At 44.9% G+C, this 21,210-nt stretch overlaps 1 protein-coding gene across 4 annotated transcripts in view; it reads left to right on the plus strand.

Annotated features, from left to right (window-relative positions):
• The first annotated feature begins 1,910 nt into the window (after positions 1-1,910).
• GRID1 (glutamate ionotropic receptor delta type subunit 1) overlaps positions 1,911-21,210 on the plus strand; it is a 546,772-nt gene continuing 527,472 nt past the window's right edge. For 3 of the 4 annotated variants that reach the window (XM_042786743.1, XM_042786724.1, XM_042786731.1), the window contains exons 1-2: positions 1,911-2,340; positions 4,496-4,651. In XM_042786743.1, the coding sequence (XP_042642677.1) occupies positions 2,262-2,340; positions 4,496-4,651 (235 nt within the window). In that variant the 5' untranslated portion in view covers positions 1,911-2,261. Of the gene's footprint in view, positions 2,341-4,340; positions 4,381-4,495; positions 4,652-21,210 lie in introns of those variants that run through there. The other variant, XM_042786736.1, reaches the window with a different exon arrangement.

Consider the following 21,210-nt stretch of genomic DNA (forward strand, 5'->3'; position numbering starts at 1 on the left):
CCTGTGTAAGTCACTAAGTGCATATTGATTTGAAGCAGATGTAAATTAGAATTAATTTTGACTTGCTAACGTAGTCAAATAAGGAACATTTATATTGATCTCTGTCCCAGAAGCCAATTATCTGGATTAAGTGTTTTTATTACATGAAATACAGCATACAGTATATATCATTCTGCATTGATCAGTGTGAAATTGCATATTTAAGACAAGGACTGTAAGTAAAAGTAGTTAACAAGAGATTTATTTTTAAAAAGTATATCTTGCTTTATTTACCCCCCGCTTTCCCCTGTTCAAAAGCTGTGCTTGTGGCTACGACTGAATAGGAGGCTGTTGACGCATGTGGATCAACAGGGATTCTTATTCATATAATTTCCATTTCGACTTCCTTCCCTTTCACTCTGCTCCATCTACGCCGTGTTCCCTCCCCCTTCTGCCTCCCCAGCCATTGTAAAGCTTATCTATATTTCCTACTCCTTAGCATTAAGCGGTTTTTGCCATACTGTGCTTTGCAGGAAAAAAATGTGTTCTGTATTAAATAAATACATTGCAGCCATCTCTCACGCCAGCAAGCAGTGCTAAGCAGCTGGAGAATCTAGTCGCGCAGGTAGAGGTGGCGGTTAGAAAAAGTGTGTTGAATTGGCAGGACGGTGCCGGTGTCGGGGCGGGGGCAGGGGTTCGCTCGGCCCTCGGGTTTGGGGAGACCGACCCCCGGGCTTGGGCAGACCCCCGGGTGGGTTTAGGCAGCCGGCGGCCTGTTCGTTCCCCCAGCGAGGCTCTGCGCTCCGGCGCTGCCCCCCCGGCAGCAGGAGGCGGCCACTGCGCCCCGGCACCGGGCTTGCGCTTGCCAGCCGGCGACCTCCAGGAATCGCTCTGCCTCCTGGCTTCCCCAGGCTGACATGATCTCTCTGGAGCGCCAGAGCGGTCCGCACCTCAGCCCCGCAGCAACTTAATAATCTCGGTAACATCCTGCTCTCAACTCATTTTCTTGGCAGTAGTTTTAATTACGTTTCGGGCTCCTGAATGAATTTGTTTTCTCGGGATCCTTGGCATATTGAGACGCTTGTCACGTTTGGGTGCCTGCAATCACTGATGCGTTTGTTTTAGGGGATGAATTAGTCTTCTGAGCCCGAGCATGTCCAATTTATGAATTAGATTTCATTGAAAGCTAGAACAAAACAAAACAAGAAACGGTTCTGCTGTACCGATTTTCTCTCCCACCCCCTCGTCCCCAGCGCGGGGGTAAAAATCTCCCACGTCCATTCGGCTCGCCAAACGCGGGTCCCGGCCCGGGCTCGGGCATGCGGAAGGAGAGAAGGGGCATCTCGGCGCCGTGACCCCGGCCCCCCCAAGTTGGGCGAGCGGCAGCGGGCGCAGCCCCGCACCCTTCCCTGCGGGGGCGTCCCGCCGCGCAGTGCCGCGCAGTGCCGCGCAGTGCCGCGCAGTGCCGCGCAGTGCCGCGCAGTGCCGCGCCCCGGGCCAGGCCGGGGCCGCGGGGAGCCGCGCTCCGCCGCGCACCCTCCGGGCAGGAGCTTCGCCCCGGGGCCGAGCCTGCGCCCGGCAGTCGAGGAGCTGCCGAGCCGCCTCGCCCCTTCCTCCGCTCCCTGCGCTCGGAGCATCGGTCCCCTGGGAGAGATACAGACGTTGTCTAGATATGGGGAGAGAGAGAGAGAAAATAATTAAAAAAAAAAAAAAAAAGGCAAGCAAGCCACACGTAATGCTGGGTATATATCTCAACACCTTCGACTGCAGCCGCTGCCCCCGGCCCTGCCCAGCCGCCGCGCTCCCCGGCGGAGCCCCCCGCTCCCCGCCGTGCCCCGGCGGCCCCGAGCGCCGCGGCTCCGCAGTCACGTGGCGCGGGGGGCGGGCGCGGCGGCGGGGGGGGCGCTCCGCAGTTCGCGCTCCGCCGGCGCCCCGGCACACACCGAGCGCTGGAGCCTCCGCCGCGCCGCCTGCCAACCCGGGATCTAACGCCGGCATTTTATTTTTTTTCGCCCCGGCTATTTCCCCCCCCTCCCCTTCCTTCTTTCTTTCTTTCTCTCTCCTCCCTCCCCATCGCCCGTTTTCCTCAGTCTTGGAAAATTCTTGGAGTGCTGCGGGAATTTGGAATTTTTTTCTAAGGGGGGGTGTCTGGGCATCTCCCCCCTCGCCCCCCTCCCCGCGCCCGCTGCCTTGCTCCACCTGCCCTTGCGCCTCTTTTTCTTCTTTTCCCCTGTCTGTCTCTCCACCAAACCCGGGCTGATGTGCTGTGCGAGAGGCTGGAAATGGAAGTGTTGATGCTCTGGCTTTTCCCCTGGATATTTCAGTGCGTTTCGGTTCGGGCGGACTCCATCATCCACATTGGTAAGAGAGGGAGCGGGGGGGGCGGTTGGAGGGGGACGCTGTAGGTAAATAAATAACTAAATGAAGGGAGCGTCTCGATTAACCGCGGTAATGTCACAGGCAGAGGTTGGACCCAACTCCGCGCAGAGACAGGAGGAGGGAAGGGAGAAAGGCGGCGGACCCCCCCCCCCCCGATTGTAAAGTTCGGGGCGAAATGCCAGCTGTGCGCCGGGCCGGGGCGGGGGAGCCGCCGGAGCCGCCGCTGCGGGTCTCCCATGTGGCTGGGGAGCCTGTGCTTGGACCTGTTTGCGTGGCAAAGCTTTCTTCCCCCCCCCCGCCCTCCCCCGCCTCCTCGCCACCGAAAACAAACAACCGCCCCCAACACCCGAGAGCAAGAGAGGCATAATCTGGACGTGCTCGTAGGGGAAAACTTTCGGGGAGATAATCCCCTGGTTTCCAGCCCCTGTTGTAGCAGGTGTCAGCCGAGCCGGAACGCGGGTGGGGGGACACGGCTTGGCTGGGGAAGGGTTAGAAAGGCGAGATTTGCAGCGGCTCTGTCTCTGCGCGCAACTGTAGAGGTTTGAATAAGATCTCAGTAAAACCCCTGGGCAGCAAGAAGGCTGGATCAGCAGTGGGAGGAAGAGAGGGATGAATAAGAGGCAAGGGAAAGGCTGATGTGAACTTTTATGGCTTCTGGGAGCAAGGCATGGTGATGTCCGCGGGAAGCCTGGCAAGCAGAAGCGAGGCTCTGCAGTCACCTTTTGGCTGGTGTTGAAAGGTACCAGCAGGAACGAAAATGAGGATGTTTAGGGGCGGAGAGGGGGGAGAGAATCACTTGTGGAGGATGATAGAGGAGGAGACGGGAGTACGGCCGGGAAATGAAAAGCCGTAATTCCCACCAGCCTTTAGGGGAGGATGGGAGATCAAAAAAAGGAGGGGGCCGGGGCGGGAGCAGGAACGATCCCGGCGAGGAGAGGCTCCACGGAGACGGGAGGAAAGTCCCGTGTCGACCCGGGGCGGGGAAGAGGAGAGGGGAACCGGCCCCCGTAACAAGTTTCCTGGCGGGGGGGGGGGGGGGGGGGGGGGGGCGCTCCGGTCGGCGCCGCTCGCCTCCGGAGCCCGGGGGCGCAGCCGAGGCAGACAGCATTGCGGAGTCATTAAGCAGCCCGGGTCAGCCCTGACCGCAGGGGGGGCCGCCGGCCCCGGGGCGCTCCCCGAGGCCGGGCAGAGCCGGCGGCACCGGGGCCGGCCCCGCGGGGAGGCAGCGGGCCGGTGGGGCTGCCCGGGCCGGGGCTGGTGGGGGGCCAAGCAACCCCCGCGGCTCTCCCTCTTGGCCCTGCTTCTCCTGCGGGTGGCCGGTGCCCCCTCGGCTTCCCCCTGCACGAACTTTAGCCCGAGTGGTGTCTGCGAGCTAACTCCTCGCAGGAGGAGCAGGAGGAGAGAGCCGCTCTGCGCCGAGCTGGGGTTTCGCCCGGGCAGCGCACGGAGGCTCCAGCCACGGGCACGCACAGTGTGAATCAGCAGGACTTTTCCAGGCAGGGGGATAACGGTTTGGGTTTTTTTTGGTTTTTTTTTTTTTTTGCTTGTTTTTTTTTTTTTTTTTTTTTTTTTTTTTTGCTTGTTTTGCTGCCAGCGCTAAGGATTTCCCACCGCTGCGCAGAGCAGGGCAGTAAGCCTGGCGTGGGCACACACACGCTCCGTGGAGAGGGGATCTTATGTAACGCACACCGCCAGATGTTTTCACGTTAACTGCATAAACGGGACAGTGAAATGAAAGCTTCCAGGTTATCGGACACAAATCCTGGCTTCGTGTTCGTGTGTGCGTGTGAGCCTCCGTAAAACCGCTGCCCCCCTTCCCCCCACCCGAAAGGCAGCGGCCTGGGGAGCGGCGGGGCAGGGAGCAAAAAGTTGGGCAAATTCCCGAGCCTGCTCGCTTTCCCGCCAGTGGCGAAGCAAGTCCCTCGCCCCGGCGTGGCTCCCCTCCAGGGCGCTTCCCCGTGCCGGCGGCCGCCCACGCGTGGGTCCCGCTGCCCCGCCTGCCACCGTGCGAGTCCGCTCGAGGTTTGCGCGGCCCGGGGCGGGGAGAGGGGGGGAAGCGGGGGTTGGGGCGGGCGGCCCGGGGCGGTGAGGAGCGGGGCCGAGCCCTCCTCACCCTCTGCCGCCTTCCTCCCCTCAGGTGCCATTTTTGAAGGCAATGCTGCCAAGGACGACGAGGTGTTCAAGCAGGCGGTGTCGGATCTGAACCTCAATGACGACATCCTCCAGAGTGAGAAAATCACTTACTCCATCAAGCTCATAGAGGCCAACAACCCCTTCCATGCGGTGCAGGAAGGTGAGCGCCCCGGGACGGCACCCACGGCGCGGGCGGGCTGGCCGCCGGGCCGGGGCGGAGTGAAGACCGTCCCCGGCCCGGCCCGTTGGCGGGGAGGAGGTTTCGGAGCCGGTGAGAGCCCGGTCTTGTCCTGGCGCTCGGCTGGAAACTTTTCTTCGGTCGGGGGTTGGCGCTGTCTTACAAGGAAAGGGGAGGGACGGCGCGGTGCGGCGGCTGCGGCGCCGGGCCCGGCCCAGCCCGGGCTGGGGGCGGCCGGGGCGGGGGGGGAGCTGCCGCCGCGCCCGGAGCTGCCAGCGCCGTCTCTCTCCGCCGCGGCGGAGAGCCCGCCGGGCCTCGCCGCCCTCCTGCCCTTCAGCAGGGCCCACGCGTGGACGCGGCGGGGCAGGGCAGACGAAGGGGGGGGGGAGGAGTCCCCCCCGAGAGGTGTGGGGGGTGTGTGCGGCGCCCAGGGCCGGGCGGGAGGGGTTGCCGCTTGCGGGAGGTGGCGGGGCACACGCCGGCCCCGCTCGCTGCCCGTCTGCCCCCACGGGGAGGCAGGGCTGGGGCGGCCGGCGGCGGCAGCCAGGCCCGCCGTGGGAGTGGGGCTCCCACCCGGGTGGCTGGGGAGAGGGCAAGGTAGCCGAGCCGCCGGCTGAAAACCTTCCCAGAGTTCACAAGATCTGACAAGCAGCTACGTAGGTAAATCATTTAAATTAGATTTTTGCAAAGGGAAATGTTTAAATTAATCAGCTTGCCTTTACAAATAAGACTTTATAAAGATATTATTTGTGATTTAATGAAGCCAAGGTTAATTATGGCCTAGGTTATTTCAGAAGCTGTTTTTTTCCAGTAGTAATTATTCTAGAAACAGAGAGAGCTATTTATATAGCCAGACTAGAATATTTAAAAAAAATGATTCATCACCAGCCTTACCCTTAGTTTTACAGAGCGAATCTTTCCCTGTATGAAAATTTGCATTAATCCATATGTATTTATGTCTAAGTTGTGTACATGCAAATTATGGCTACAAAATTACACCAAATGTTAATTTTCATGAACTCTGAACAATTTCTTCTGCTATCCTTTTTCCTCAGAGTAGGTGCTAGTTAATATCATGCACGTTCAGGAGAAACAGCAGTATGTACTTTTTCAAGGGCCCTATCCCATTAACAGTAGGATTCCTCCTGCTGCTCTGAAAGCTTAGCAAGCCAGTATGAAAAAAGTGTTTAGGGAAATGGGAGGAAGGGGACTTTAAAACAAAGCTCCACCCACATAGTCAGACACCAGAGGAAAATAAAAATCTCTAAATAATGGCGGGTTGATTTATTGGCAAAGATTAACTCTGAACAATCGGATCTTCTTAACATTTGCAAAAGCTCAGTGTCCTATATTGGAGCTTATTCGTATTCATGGAAGTGACAGTAGTTGGCTGGCTGAACAATTGCTTTCAACAATGTCTCTTCTCAGAAGTAAAACTTTATGAAACTATTCTGAATGCCCTGGGATCTGAGCTGACAGTCCCGTGGACAGAGTCTCTTTGCCCAGTTTTGTTGAAAGCACAAAAGCATGACCAGCTGGAAGATTCTTCTTGATCTATTAGGATTTGTTTGTTTGTTTTAATTGGTCCATCTGCTAACCTTGAAGATTAGTATTGCATTTATTAAGACTAGTGCAAAAATAAAATTCTCTGTTGGAAATCCATGCTGAAGCCACAGAAAAGACTTCGGTCAGATTTTTAATCTTTTTTGATACAGCATCTTTGTGCTACCCGAATCTATGTAAATAAAGATGTTTCCTCCTATCCCTTCCGAGACGCAGTTTCAGGGCTCACGTGCCCATTGTAATTAGAATTGCTCTTTGGTGAACTGATCCCACGCTGGAGAATTAAGGAAGTGGTTGATGAATGTTCACAATTCCAAAGAGAACGTGTTCTCTGTTGCTGCTTCATTTAGGCATATCAACACGTCTTCTTTTGGGAGGGCTACAAAGTGATCCTATCAGCGAGTAAAACTTTGCCACAGTGGGAGAGCTAAGAGAAGAGTATCAGACTTTGCTCAATTTCCTGACCGGCTTTGTTGGTTCAGGTCAGGTCTTTTTTTATTTAAGATTTAATTTCCTACTTTTGAAACTGTTATGCAACATGCTGACAGAATGATCCCCAGGATGTACAAGTTGCTGGGCTATTCTTACTGAGCAGTGTCTCTCTGCCCAGTGTTACTCGGTGTCATTCTGACTATTCAGAATCTCATTGTATCTTACTGTATGGGTGTCCTGCTCATTTTGGTAGAATATTGCATATAGTAGTCAAAATAACCTGGAGTAAATCCGCTGACTAGACTGCTCTCAGGATCTTGCTGCTGCTACATAAAATGCCCTGACATCCACATTATTCTTCTACAGTGTCTTTCTAAGCAGAGCCATGGAAATCAATGTTGCAAGCATTAGTTTCATAGCGATGGAACCTTTTATAGTAAAAACCAATATGGAGTAAAAATAGACCATTGTGATACTGCTGCCAGAATAGTTCATGCAATCAAACCAATCACAAATATTGTTTTTATTTGAAGCGTCTTTTGCACAGTCTTGTGAGATGACATCGTAAATTACTCCTTAACTCCTTTTAAAAGAAGAGTGCTGCAAGGAAGGACCTTCATTTCATTGATTCTGTGCTGGCCAGATTATGGAAAGTCATCCTTCCATGTGACAAGGCCTATTACACACTTAACAAGACTCTAATTACTGATGGAGATAGTTTTTAATGTATGTTTGACCTGGCTTTTATTGTGGAGTTGGAGAACTTCTGCATGGGTAGGAAGCACAGAAGAGTAGTAACTGTAGGCTTTTCTCAGTAGGAATGGTGCATTTGCAGAACTAAAGGCCATGCAAAAGATACCTCACCTTTCAGAAATAGAGTAGTTTTCAGTGCTGGAAGGTGCTGAGAAGTGTCGTAAGGTTTTGAAAAAAATCTTCAGCAGATCTTCAGTATTTGCTTTAGAAAGAGAAGAGCACTATTGTTATAGTTTCTGGTGACTGAAGTAGGCAAATAAAATTCAGAGATCCTGTTCAAGAACTTGGTGGACAGTTACATTAATGGTTGTGTCAGGTGCCAGAGAACAGTAATTAACAAAAAGTGTAATTTTTTTCCCATCTTTGCCTTTTGTTTTAGTATATATTGCAGAAACAAGATCCTGTTGTGCTAATAAGTAAAGAGTTTGTTTTGGCCTCGTCAAACTCCTATTCTATAACAAAGTGTGGCAAGTGGGTGGAAGGAACTCCAGTGGCAAGTGATGTAACAGTAAAGAATAAACAGACCCTGGTGTACACATAAAATAGGATTTTGCTGTCTGTTTGCAATTGCAAAGCAGTCATCACATTTTGTAGAATATTGCTTTTATGTATGTGGCAATTACTTGAGGGAAAAATTGTTTTTTTCACTGGCTGTCATGGGAGAAAATATACATGGGGAATCATTGTTCTTTTCATATGATTTTAAGGAAATGAGCTCAAATCACAAACATGATGTTAAATTATATCCTTGCCTCCGAAAGATCTATGTGCTCAGTTTCTGTTCAGTGATTGAGATGTGAGCTAGTAAGTGCTTGTTTCTATGCGGTGTGTATTTAAGCTAGTACTGTGGTAACCTTTTTGTGACTCAAGGATTTGAAGAAGCTCAAATGTATGAGAAACACTTTAAAGCTTTCAGTTCAGTTTGAGATTTTTGAGCCTGCCATTGGTGTTGAAAAGGGCTGGTGTGTATGATATATGGGTGGCAAACAAGTTTACAGCTGGGCTTGAAAATGTGATGACATGTTTAAACTGAAAACCGAACAAGACTCGTGTAAGTTTTCAAAACGCTGCCTTTGGAGGGGGAATAGTTAGCCTTAGGTCAAAACTCTGGGTCATAGGGAAGCTAGTACTTAGCTTTTGTAGTGGTCTTTGGAGAAGGGATCCAAAGGAGATGGTTACTCAGAAATTGTGAAACTTTAAAACCCAGTTTCTCTGTGGGTGATGCTTGCGCATCTATGGAGCTTTCCTGGAGCTGAAACTTGCTGTTCTCTCTGCATGGCAATTTCAAATGAATTGTTTCTAATTTGAGCAGCCTTCTATGTGTGCTTGTTGATGTTAAAATGCTGTCAGCTCTGGAAACCAGAACAAATTGGGAAAATCAGAATGTGATTTGAGAGCAAGAATGGTGTTCCATAAATGGGTTTGTTGTCAGTCCCATGTATGCTGCTGTGGTTTCAGAGCAACTCAGAGCTGATGATTTTTTGGATGTCTGTCTGTGTATACCATTGAGGGGAATCTGATCTCTTACTATAGTCTGTAGGACTGGGTAACGATACATGCTTGGCATAGAATAAAATAGACAGAATAGACAATTTTAGTTGGAAGGGACCTACAACGATCCCCTAGTCCAGCTGCCAACCAAAAGCTAAAGCGTGTTGTTAAGGGCATTGTCCAAATGCCTCTTAAACACTGACAGGCTTGGGGCATCGACCGCCTCTCTAGGAAGCCTGTTCCGGTGTTTGACCACTCTCTTGGCAAAGAAATGCTTCCGACTGTCCAGTCTAGACCTCCCCTGGCACAGCTTCAAACCATTCCCACGTGTCCTGTCACAGGGTCCCAGGCAGAAGAGGTCAGCACGTAGTTCTTGAACTATCTTGGCTCAGCACATATATTTCAAGTTACTACTACAGTTGCTTTCTAACGGTTTTATTTGTTGAGAAGGTATAAGCTGATCAGTGTGTAAATAACTAAGATGAAATACAGACCTGGAGAACAGGACTCAGCAGCTCCATTGCTATTCTTACATTTATTTATCTGGCTAAAATCCCAAGCAGAACCATGCTTGTCACATGTGCCTTGCCCAGCAGAAGGGAACTACAGAGGAGCAGAGAGACTGTACGCTTGTGTGTGTGTGTGTGTGTCTGGGATATTTGCACAGAGCTCTTTTTGCAAACCCGCGACTCTATTTCAAGGTTGTGCAAGTGTCCCTGACCAAAAACCCACATGTGGGCCAGAAGCTGCATCCTGGTTTTCATGAAATAGAGACTTTGGGCTTCAGTTAAAGGACTCTTCTCTCTGTTGGGAGAATTTAAACTTAGGTGGCTATTAAATATAGAAGGGGGAAGACCTAACAACAACCATGAAAAGGCACCCTTCGGTCATGGTGATAACCCTCCCCTTGCCATTGGATAAGTCCATAACCAGCACCATATAAAGCTATGTCAAATATGTTTTTATGTAAATGTGGAGTAAGATATTTTGTTCTATTGATCTATAGTTTCATATGCCCCAGAAGTGAAGGTGGTTGTTTTTAGAGTTAGGGTGTTTTAATATCAGAGCAGAAGAGTAGAGGGAAAAGAAAGGGAAGCATAACAAATGCAAACAAAAAAGAAGGTGAAAATTTATAAAATATTTCATATATAAATGATTATTTGTTTTTAAAACAAAGCTTTATTGATTTGAATATATTGGACTGGGGAATTTGATGCCTAGCTTGAAATCATAGGCTGTGCCTAGATTTTTAATGTAAAACATAAAAAAAAAAAATCTGCTGGAGTTGCAGAGGATGGGTTTATATCAATATACTGTCAATTAATTTTTCTCCAGTGGTTTCTCTTGAGTCTTTCATTGCGGTGTAACTTTACCTTTATCTACTCTTCTTCCGTGGCTTGCTTGAACACAGATTTCACCCTGTTTTCATCAGGGCACGGGGTTGTGTTTGGAAGTTTTTGACAGGTGAACTCTGACCTCTCCAGAAGGAGCATATTGCTACATACATTTTATTTTCTAGGTTTAATCTGAGCTTTCAACACTCTCTGAAAACCAACCAGAAAGAGCGAAGGTAGGGGTTCCCTCCCATGGTCAGAGAGGCCTTGCTGTACAACTACATGTTTTTTCCTACTAGTTTGCTGCAGTTTAAAGCTGCTGCTCAGTGGGATGGATGGGCTTAACAGTTTTACCTTCTTCTGCCCTCTGGGACCAGAACAAGACTTGTTAAGGACTGCCACAGTGAAGGCATACATCTGTGACACTGTCATCGCTTTGTGCTTGGGTTTTGATGCTCTGTAGTTGCATGGCTCATTGTATTATAAACCAGAGTGTTTCGCAGAGCTGAAAGAAGACAGCAAATTAAAATGTCCATCTCTTCCCATTCGTGTGTTTCTGTTATGCTGAAAGCAGGGGCCTGCGGGTGAATTCAGCAAGAAGGAAAGGAGTCAGCTGCCCCCAAAGGAGTCTGTTGGTGCTGAGGGTGAAGGCAGGCTGCGCACTGTGGGCAAACATTCAAATATACCTTTGTTTTTTTGTTTCATTTCACTTGATATTTGTTACTTTGTAGCCACATCTATTCAGGTTCTGGTCACAGTTCAACTGCAAGTGCGAAATATATATAAATACATTTTTATATATATATATATATATTTTTTTTTTTTATTTTTTTTAACAAGGATGTACTGGGGTTAGTTCCACCCCAGCCACCTTCCCTGCTTTTTCGGGGGCTCCCATCATTTCAGGCTGGGGCCGGGCTGTGTGGGGAGCGAGCTGCCACCCGTGCTGCGTCTGGGGGTGCAGCAGGCAGTGAGGAGTCAAGGGGAGAGGGAGGTGCCGCTGGGCGCTGGCAGCTCAGCGTCCCCAGGCAGTAAGGGTTTTTTTGGTAGGAACACCGGCGGCGTGGCTGGGGCCCGTGGGGACCACGGAGCCCTGTCCCAGCTCGGTGGAGGCTGGCGGCGGGAGCTGGCGTGCTCAGCCTGCCACAGGAGGTGTCGCAGCCCCTGCTTGCTGTGGGATGATAGGGAATCCCTTGTTATTTTCATGCTTTCCAGTGAAAAGGTTTTTGTGTTGTCTGAAAGATTTTTTTTTTGCACTCCCTCCATCTGCATGACAGGTTAAGCTAATTTCTTTTCTCTCTTCTGACATGCAGACTTGCTAATACCTTTATTGCCATGTTGGATGTGGGTCACCCATCTGTTTGAAGGGTCTCGTACACAAGAGCAGCTGCAAGTTAGGCTAAAGTTGAAACCTGTAGGTATACAATTCAGTACCTAATGGTCTTTGCCACTAATCCTGCTGCTGATCCTGCTCAGTTATCAAAGAGCTGCAGTTTGGTTTCTTATTTTGGATTTCATGTTAGAAAATATGCTGCATCATTAACTAGCATGTTAGAAATTATCCCAAAAGATCAGAAATAAGCAGTGTTCATAAAAATATTAGTGAATGTGTTTCAGAGTTAAAGATTTTCTTTTTTGTTTCTCTTTTTTATTATTTTTTCTTTTCCTTGACGAAAATAATTTTCTGAGTGCTTTGTTTGTCTGTGGCAGCTTTTCTCAGTCATTACTGTGGAGGAGGATCTGTAAATGTGAAATGAGTATACAAAACCGCCTCAGCCTGATCTAGATAAAATAATGGCTAAAGAAAATGATCCTAAATTGTGAAATACAATCTGTATATATGCATATACATGCATGCCCATACACCTGGTACAAATAATTTAATTGCAAGACTTATTGTAATGTGTCCAGCAGGGAATATTCCTTGAGCCTTTCTGTGCTCAGAATCTTCCAGCTACAAATGATTAGAGGATTGACTATTTAGGTATTACATTTTAAACTACATCTTCATACTTGCAGAATGAGAAGAATTTAATATTTTGATGTGATTTATCATGCTATGGTTGAGGCATACAGTGGAAGGAGTTAAAACTACATATTCCTTAAACAGAGGGGATATCATCATCGTCATCTTTATTAAGACTGTTCATGGCTTACCATAGTTATTTACTGGAAGAAAAACAAAGCAAAGCCTTTAAGCCTAGTGATGCAACTACAGTAGTGCCTGACCGTAAGACTACAGCACACCAAGACCGTGGTTGAAATAGTTACTTTGGTTTTAACTTTTTGCCATTTCAGGGGAATCATAGTGAAACACTTTCTTCATTTTTAGGGCAAAGATCAAAATGTTTTTCAGACTTTTATTCATAAAAAGTTCCATCTGAGGGGAATTCCTGCTGTGTCTTTATTTGTCTCTGTCATCTCATGCTTAGCGGTGTTTTTTCAATTTGCCCCTCAGAAAAAAATTACTTATAAAGCATTGTTGGAATCATACTGCTGGGTGAGTCTTATAATTACATGAAATTATTATTACAATTTTTTTTTAGCAGATGTCTTTGTTTATCTGAAAGTGCCCTGCTAGAATGAAAATGGCCCACAGAGCTATTGCTTTTCTGGCAAGAGTTTTTTTTTTTCTATAATTTACAGATAGTTGAGTTGATGATTTTGAAAAATGGCTTACATTTTCAATTTTGCATTTTGACAGGTTTTTTGTATGTAATAGAACTTGCAGTGATTTTTCTTACATACAGAGATGTTGTGTGGTTCTTTCCATTTGGAACCCTACTGAAAGAGGCCAAGTTTCAGACCAAGGAATGAAATATTTTACACACAGGGCACATACAAATTGTGCGGACTAGCTTACACAAAAATGTGTCAACTCTGAAGTTGAAATATAGGTGCCATCCTGAGAATTCTTTCCATTTCATTCTTCACCGAGGACAGGGAGTAGCTAATGCTGATCCTTAGTGTAGCTCTTTGGTTATTAGGATTCTTGTCCACGAGAAGATTGAAGTGAGACCATTAAATAGCGTGCAACGTTTTCAGAACCTCATTTTATATCATATGTAGACCTGTAATAATTTCAAAGGCAGATAGTAATCATATGCTAATATGACAAGGTTTCTTTCGTTTACATAACTTTAAGCCAATAAATATCTGAAATAAGAAATATGTTGAAAGGGTTTCTTTTATGTTTTTCCTAATAGCTTGCATTTAATTATAATTTGGAGACCTGATTGCAGTGCTTGAAACTGCATTCAGGTTTGCGGATTTGGAATGCTTTTTTACAGCCTGAAGGGTTTGCCTTATCAGAAAGAGGCTGTCTGTGCTAGCCCCACTTTTTTGAAGTTCTGTTCCTTTGACCCTGTTGTGGCACCTTAGTGCCTGTCTGTTTTTTTCCTTTTGCCTATTATATTATATACTCAGATAAGCAGTAAGAATGAATACTAGAAAGCACTACCAGCCAGTGCTTAAAGGTAAAAAGAACCAAGAGGCATTAATTTCAAGTGGTGTTTGGCTGCATTAAAGCACACAGCAGGGTTTCTACTGCTTGACCTTACTGAGAACCATTCCCTTAGCAACCTTTCTTAGGGGGAGTTAAAGGACAGTAAGAAAACAGTTCTTCCCCCCTATATTAAACAGAATAATATCTAAGAAATTACTTTATTAAAAAATACAACAAGCTCAAACCGAAAAACTCCTGCTGGGTCCAAGCTCTCATCATGTATCCTGTTTCTCATTCCAGTCATTTAATCCTCTGCTTTTTAGCTTACTTATCTGAGTCTTTGAGATTTTAACCAGTAGCATTGCTGATGGAATACTTTCAGTATCCTCAAAATCTCGTCTGGCTTGTTCTTATTTAGAAGGTAAATAAAAGGATTTTCCATATAAGCGAATGTTTGTAAAGTTAATGAGAATTGTCTTTGTCAGCAGGTAAATGGCTCTGCTTTATACCATTACTTGCTATTTAGGAAATACCAATTATTTGCTGCTTGGTAATACTTTCACTGGAGAAACTGTGTAATGATCTAGAGCAGCATTTTCATAACCTTCTGTTTTCTTATCCTCTCTCCTCTTGGATAAAAGTAAAACTTGCAATGGTGGAAGGAGGAGTTGGTTTATGGGAGACGAAGCCTCTTAGTGTCCTTTCTCCATGTTTGCAAACCCCTGACTGAATTTTATGTTTATTTAAAAAATGCCTTAGAACTCCAAGGAAAACTCTGGTATAAGTTGAACATTATCTTGTGTGGAATATTCGGTGTGTTTTAATCTAAAGGACTCATGTTTTGTCCAATTTCTATCCTACTTGAGGATATTTTTGGAGTGACAAGTTATCTGAGAGGCTCAGAGAAAAGGAACTTAGGATGTGATGTCTGCAAGGGTCAAAACACAGAGGGCTAGGATGTTGAAGTGCACAAAAAAATAAAAGGGAGCGACCCAATTACCTGCTTTAAGTGTATTTTTAGTGAAACTTTATTTTTTGTTTCTTTCAGCTTGGTTTTGTCCTGAAGTACTTCAGTTACTGTGGATGTAGCAGTGTTTTTGATATAGGTGGGACTTGGTGACCCAAACAGAAACAGGAAAATCTTGCATTTCCTCTGGTCTGAGCGAGATGCTTGCACAGTATGGGTCTGGATTTTTAAAGAGGCTGGAGAAGGGCAGGGGTGCCACGGCATTATCAAGTAGTCAGTCTGCAAATAATCAGCCCATGGCAGGCATTTCGCTTCCTGAGAGAAGAAAAGGCATTTCCAGAGTGTGCTCACAAGACAAGATGGGGAAAGTTATGGTCCACATAAGTTGACTGCATCTCTGCTTGTAGAAAGTCACTTGTCCAGGGCAGCTTGTAATGAGAGTGCCTACATCTGGATTAAAGTGTTGTATAGTCCACATGGAAGGTAATTTCATGCTTCAGCACTACCTAGTTTGTTTTTTTTTTTTTTTTTTCTTTATAAAAACCCCAACTAATTGTAAGGAAGCTGATGGATTTTGCATGGTAACTCTTAGGGAACACTTGGGAGGGTGGTCTTGCAGCAAGGCTTCTAGACGAGCGGCACCCTCAGCCACGAGTTAGCACACCCATTAAATGTGTTACAGTGCTTTGGCAGCCCGCGGGGCCTTGCCTTGCCCCTGAATGGGTACTCACAAGTCAGCTGTGCAGGCAAGCAGAAGTGCTGTTGTCAAGCATGATTAGAGACAGTCTTCTTAAAGCAGGTGGCTGGAGTGATCTTTCCCTCCCTTTGTTGCCCGTGGCAGTGGCACTGGTGTATCAGGATTGGTTCAGAGATGGGTTTCTAAAGGCTTAATGCCTTGCCATGTGTTGAGAGCAGTTTACATTTTTGTGGCCATGGTGTGTCCTCTTTGCTTTTACACCGTTGCTTAAAAATACTACATAATGTCAGCTAAAACTCAGTGTCATCTGGGCAATGCAATGACTAGTGATGCCTGATGCTTTTTGAATCAAATCTGCAATCCCAGTGCTCAAAAGGAATTTTGTTGTCTTTCATTAGATTTTTTTTTTTTGCAATAACCTAATATTTCTCTCAGGAAGATCTTCCTTCTGTTCTCCATTTGGTTTGTTCTCAGTATCTTCTTGCCAAGTCAATGACTGTACGATTGTAGCTGGTATCTTTATGCCTGTGGTTCTTCACCAAAACTCCAATTTTTCAAAGGCATCTAGCTGGCGAGACATACACTTTCCTGTTCGTGGTTGTCCTCGTCAGAGTCACCTTCTTACTTCCAGCCATGCCCCATTTTATATGGACAGCAGATTTATCATTCTACTTCCTAGTGAGGTTTGAAAATGTAAATTATTTATCCGATTTCTGATGTCTTTCTTACTTGCCTTCTCTTGTTTGGTAGGATGAAGTTCCCCCCATACTTCCCTCTTCCCTGCCACTGCTTAGTGCAATAGATTTTATGAACATGCTTTTTGTGATTTGCTGGATTATTCTATTTCCATCGCATTTTAATCATCATGATGACAACATCTGTTGGCAGCAGAACACAGATGTTTTTCCAGTGCATGTTCTAAGGTTTGTAAATTGTTACTATATCTACATGAGAAAACTGAGGTTTTGTCTTTTCCATTTACGTTAAAAGAAGTGGAACTGCATTATGGAAATGAAATGTGTGTCTCTGGTAGACTTAAGGCCTTTTAGTGACCTCCAGGGAAACCTTTAAGTTTCATGGAGCTTCCTCAGTGTTACCTGCTGCCGTGAACTTGGGGTTTGTATCACAGAGTTAAGTGTCATCCTGATTTCACTGATAGGATGGGTAATCTTCCTCTCTTTTTTATTTTAACCTTCAAAGTGGCGTATCTCTGACATTATAAGGAAATGGAGAACACACATGGACAAGAAGCCAGAGGTGCTCCTTGAGAGCATCACAGTAGCTCTGAAGAATGGCAAAATATCAGGAATGTAGAAAAGAAATTACAACAGTGATCAGTTATATTTGCTGTAGGGCATTCTGGCAACGCTGGCAGTTAAGTGCATTCAGACTAAAATGGTGATTTGGTCAAAAAGTACTTCATAAAATGCCTATGAACTAGAAGGCAGATTATGTATAGTCATAATAGTAATGCCTATTAATTTTCTGTCTTGTACTAATTATCTTCAGAAATGTTGTCCTCAGTTTAACATGCAGAAAACCACCTGATGGGTGTGAAAGAAATAGTTTGTTGGTCAGAGACAGGCATTTGTGTCCTGCACTCATAGTGGCAGTGGGGCTCTAAACTGGATTTTGGTAATCCTACTAACTGGTCTTTTATCGTTGCTGGCCTGTAGGGAGATTATTTGTAAACCGGAGTCTTGCCTCCTGCCCTGAGAAGTTATGGGTGGTTGTGTTGAGTCAGTGGAAGTGGCACATCTCCTAAAGGATGCTGTAAGAGGAAGGCTTGGAGCAGGATGTGCATGATGTTTTGGCTTTGAAATTTATTTTCTCAGAAAAATAAACGAATAAGCTGTTACGTGGGGTAATTAACAGGGAAGCAAATGATTGTGGATTCTTGTGTTTGTAAAAAGAGAAAATGTGCTTTAAAATGTTGAGGTTCTTTTGGGCTTGCAGAGGAGAAAAGTTGACAGTCTGTAACTTGTGACAGACTTATACAAGGTTGGTTTTATTTTATTTTTTTCAGAAGCAGCACTGCTAGTTGCTCAAGGGTGTAGTTTACAAAACCTGTGCATGGAGTGTAAGTTAACTGTAAAATTCGTACACTGTGAAATGCAGTGCATGAGACCAGAGAACTACTGTACAAGGCCCTAGAGAAAAAAAAGTCATACATACACACGACACTTTATGTGGTTAAATTCAAGTTAAACTCAGTCACAAGATGATCAAGGGACAGGCAGAAATAGGCATAGGCCTGCATCGCTCAGTTCACTTCCTGGGACAATTAGGTGAACTAATAAGGTAGGATTGTTCTCTCTGAGGTTGAAGAAGAAACAGGAGGAGTTTCTTTGAGTGTAGAACAGCACAGTGACAGCTGGAAAGGCTCTGTTGGATCCAGTGCCCCTGGAAAGTGCCTTGAGGCAAAATGAAGGCTTGTGTCAATTTGCTGTTTGTCTGTTCCCAACTACTTTGTTGATAAAGTGAATTGGATTTAGGAAATACAAATAAATATTTGGATTTAGAGAGTTTTGTCTTTTAAAATTATATCTCTGTCTCTTCAGGGTTACTTTGAATGTATGATTTGCAAATAGCTTGTCAGGTTAACAGATTAACTGGGAAATAGTCATAGGTCTAGGGCCCTTGGAAAATGCACTTTTAAAATGAGAATTTTAAGTGGGATCTTCAGGATTTAGCATGTTATTACAGTGTTAATAAACAGCTTGAGAATTGGTAGGAAAACTTATGATACCATTGATAAAATGCAAACCAGACAAGGAAGCTGGTCTAAAGCTCAAATAAGCATGCATGAGGGAAAATGAAATTGCTCCTGAAAAAAGGTCTCTATATATGTGAACTTTACAATTCTTTTTCTTGATTTTTTTTTTTTTTTAAAGATATTTCTGGTGATGTTATATTAGTTTATTTAAAAAGAAAAAAAAAGCTCAAATTATTTGAGTTTTTGCCAGAAAGTTTTCTAACAGATATGGCAAAATCATTATCTTCATGAAACCGTAGAGGCAGACAAATTCAGATGTACTTTGGTCTTGGTCTAATAAATCTGATTAAAAAAGAAGTCCTTTGAATTTCTTAATGAGAGGTCGTCAGTATGAAGTGTGTCTGTGTTCTTTCCAAAAGACTATCAGTTACATTTTTTGCCAGGGTATCCATATTTGCAAATAATGGCTCACATGGGAAAAGTGTGGCCATCAATGTAATGGAGTGTTCACAGTACTTCAAAAAATTGTGCCTGCAATGCATTCATCTGGAATAATACTGAGATTTAAGCTGAAGATGGGAAATATTTGCTGACAGGACTGGCCTCAAGGTGTTCTTTTTCCTTCCTGAATGCTGATAAAATTGCTTGAAATGTTCTAAAGTATATTGAAGGTTGTCTCAAGATGGATATATTGGCTTAAAAAAGGATTATTCCATTCTCCTCATAATTATATTCTCTTTTTGATGAGATTTCACAGGAAACTTATTTTATCTCTTTTTCTATAGAAAAATATTAATATAGGAAGTAAACTTGTTGAGAGCATTAGTCATCTTGATACAGAGGAAGGTCAATTGATTTTCTGGATGCTGGCCTTAGATTAAGTTTTAAATTGTCTCTAGCTCTGGTTGCTGGTGAATGAGAATTACCAGGTGAAGAGAAATGAGAGTCCCAATGCAGTTTCTCGTGTTCTTGCCAAGCTTTCATCTGTATAGCATGGTAAGGAAGACATCTATGTTTCTGACTTCTGTATGTATCCTGGGGATTTGAGTTCCTCTTCCCAGTGCTTGTGTAGCATTATCACATACTTTGTGCCTCTTTCTGACCTGCCTGTGGGGCCCAAGAAGGGATCTTCCTCTTGAAACGTAGTTTAAGGTGCATGGTAGTCTTCTGCTTTGTCCTTTATTTCCTTCCCTCCCTTCTCTTCGCTGTCATCCTTTGATCACTTGAAGTACCAGACTGGCCAAAGGAAGCAATGAGGTGTTTGGTATATTAGGCTGGTACACCTACAGGCTAATTCTGTTGTCTCTAAACTGTATTTGCTTAAACCAGAAATTGGTTAAACTAAATGTGGACCTGTGAAAGAGTTTTACTCCCTGGTGAGATAAATGGGGACCTACTACTTTATTTAAATTTTACTCTCTGTGCTGTGTGGGTTGTGATCCATTTCTCAAGATTTTCTGAACTATTTGATGTAACACATTTCTTAGTATGCTTGGGGCCAGCGTGATGGCCTGAATTTCCTCTGCTCTCCTCTTGAGTTGCATTGTAGTTCTGGCCTTTGGCCTCTTATTGTAGACTTTGGGATGACTGTTGGCCTGTTATTTTCAAGCTTTTTCAATTTCTGGATAAGCTTCTGAGAGGGTTGATAATTTAAATCTACTGACAACAGACATGATTTTTTTTTTTTTTTTAATTTTTATGTTTTATTGCCTAGATTGATCTGTGAACCACAGGTTGAAACCAGTGGTAGAAGATACAGGAAATAATTCATGGTGTTCACAGGACTGATGGTCACGGGGGTGTTCTTGTCCCCTTGGTTGTATTTTCCTGTGATTTCAGAGAATTGGAGTCAGTGACCCAGATGATTCTTCCAGCTTTGTTCCCCAGATGTGGAGCATAAGTACAGAATCATTTAGTTTGGAAAATACCTTTAAGATCATTGAGTCTAACTGTAAAATGACAGCATGCTCACTGTCATTAACCTCATGCTTATGTTTATTTTCCTTAAAATGGTCTGTTAAGTTTTTATTGGAAGTGCTGAAATTTGTCTTATCATTAGCCAACTACAAAGACTAGAAAAATTGACTGACGTTCTTGAATGACAAACCATTATCTAAGTGCTGACAAGCAGAGGAACAGTTCCCTTGAATTTGCTAGTCTTGGTTGTTTTCTGTAGGGAAATAACGATGTGAAGGAGGAGAATCCTAAATCTTTGGGGGTATAAGCCTCAGAGGTATAAAATGAACATGGGAATTTAGGATGTCTGACAACTATAAGCTCTGATATTGGCCTGCTTGCCAAGCGTGTCCGTGCCACTGTCATAATGCAGGCTAGAAATCTTTAATAGCTGTACTTCAGTGCATGTAAACTAGTGAGTGATTATTTCATCTTCAGTTTATACCATTCATCAAAGCAGTCTGGGCTGACAAGGCCTGGAAAATTCTCAAGGGTTTTGCTGCTGTTAATGCAGTGCTCTACAATGGGACCTCTCTTGTACAACAATGTCGCTGAGTACTTCTAATATAGTAGTCTGTATTGGCACTAACTCGCTGAATCATAGGAGTTGCATATTCCTACCCATCTGCCTCATTTGAACTGATTGAAGCAAGTGCTGGGGAAGTTCTTCCTTCTGTATACTGCATGTGAACTTCTGAAGTTGATTATGTTTGTTGCCATTAATAACACACAGTAGCTATTTGATGATTTTGTAAAAACTCAGACAACTTAAAAAAGGATTATTTCCACGAGGATTTTGAGGAACTTAACTTTTTTTCAGAAATAAGAATAAATCTCTCCAATAAATCACTGTATGCAGTAATGTTTTACTGCTCTAATTTATTAAGTTTAATAAATGCTTCTGTAGCCTTCTTCAATTAATAGAAGTTTAGTATGAGAACCACAACCTGCTTTCTGTCTGTTCATAGAGATCTGAAAGCATAACCTTATAACAATCCATAACCGGGTGAACTTTTGCCTGGCTTGATCCTCAGGCACATTACAGCTGAGGTTCCAGACCACATGTAACCCTGTGCAAGTCTTTGTTTTTAATTAGTGCAAATCACAGTCATTTTTTACAAGCAGGCTGAGAATTTGTGCATAAAAAAGCTTTCCAGGCCCACATGCATTTAGACCTGATCTGTGAC

Source organism: Tyto alba, unplaced genomic scaffold, assembly GCF_018691265.1.
Source record: "Tyto alba isolate M040663 unplaced genomic scaffold, T.alba_DEE_v4.0 Super-Scaffold_1, whole genome shotgun sequence".
NCBI lineage: Eukaryota > Metazoa > Chordata > Aves > Strigiformes > Tytonidae > Tyto > Tyto alba.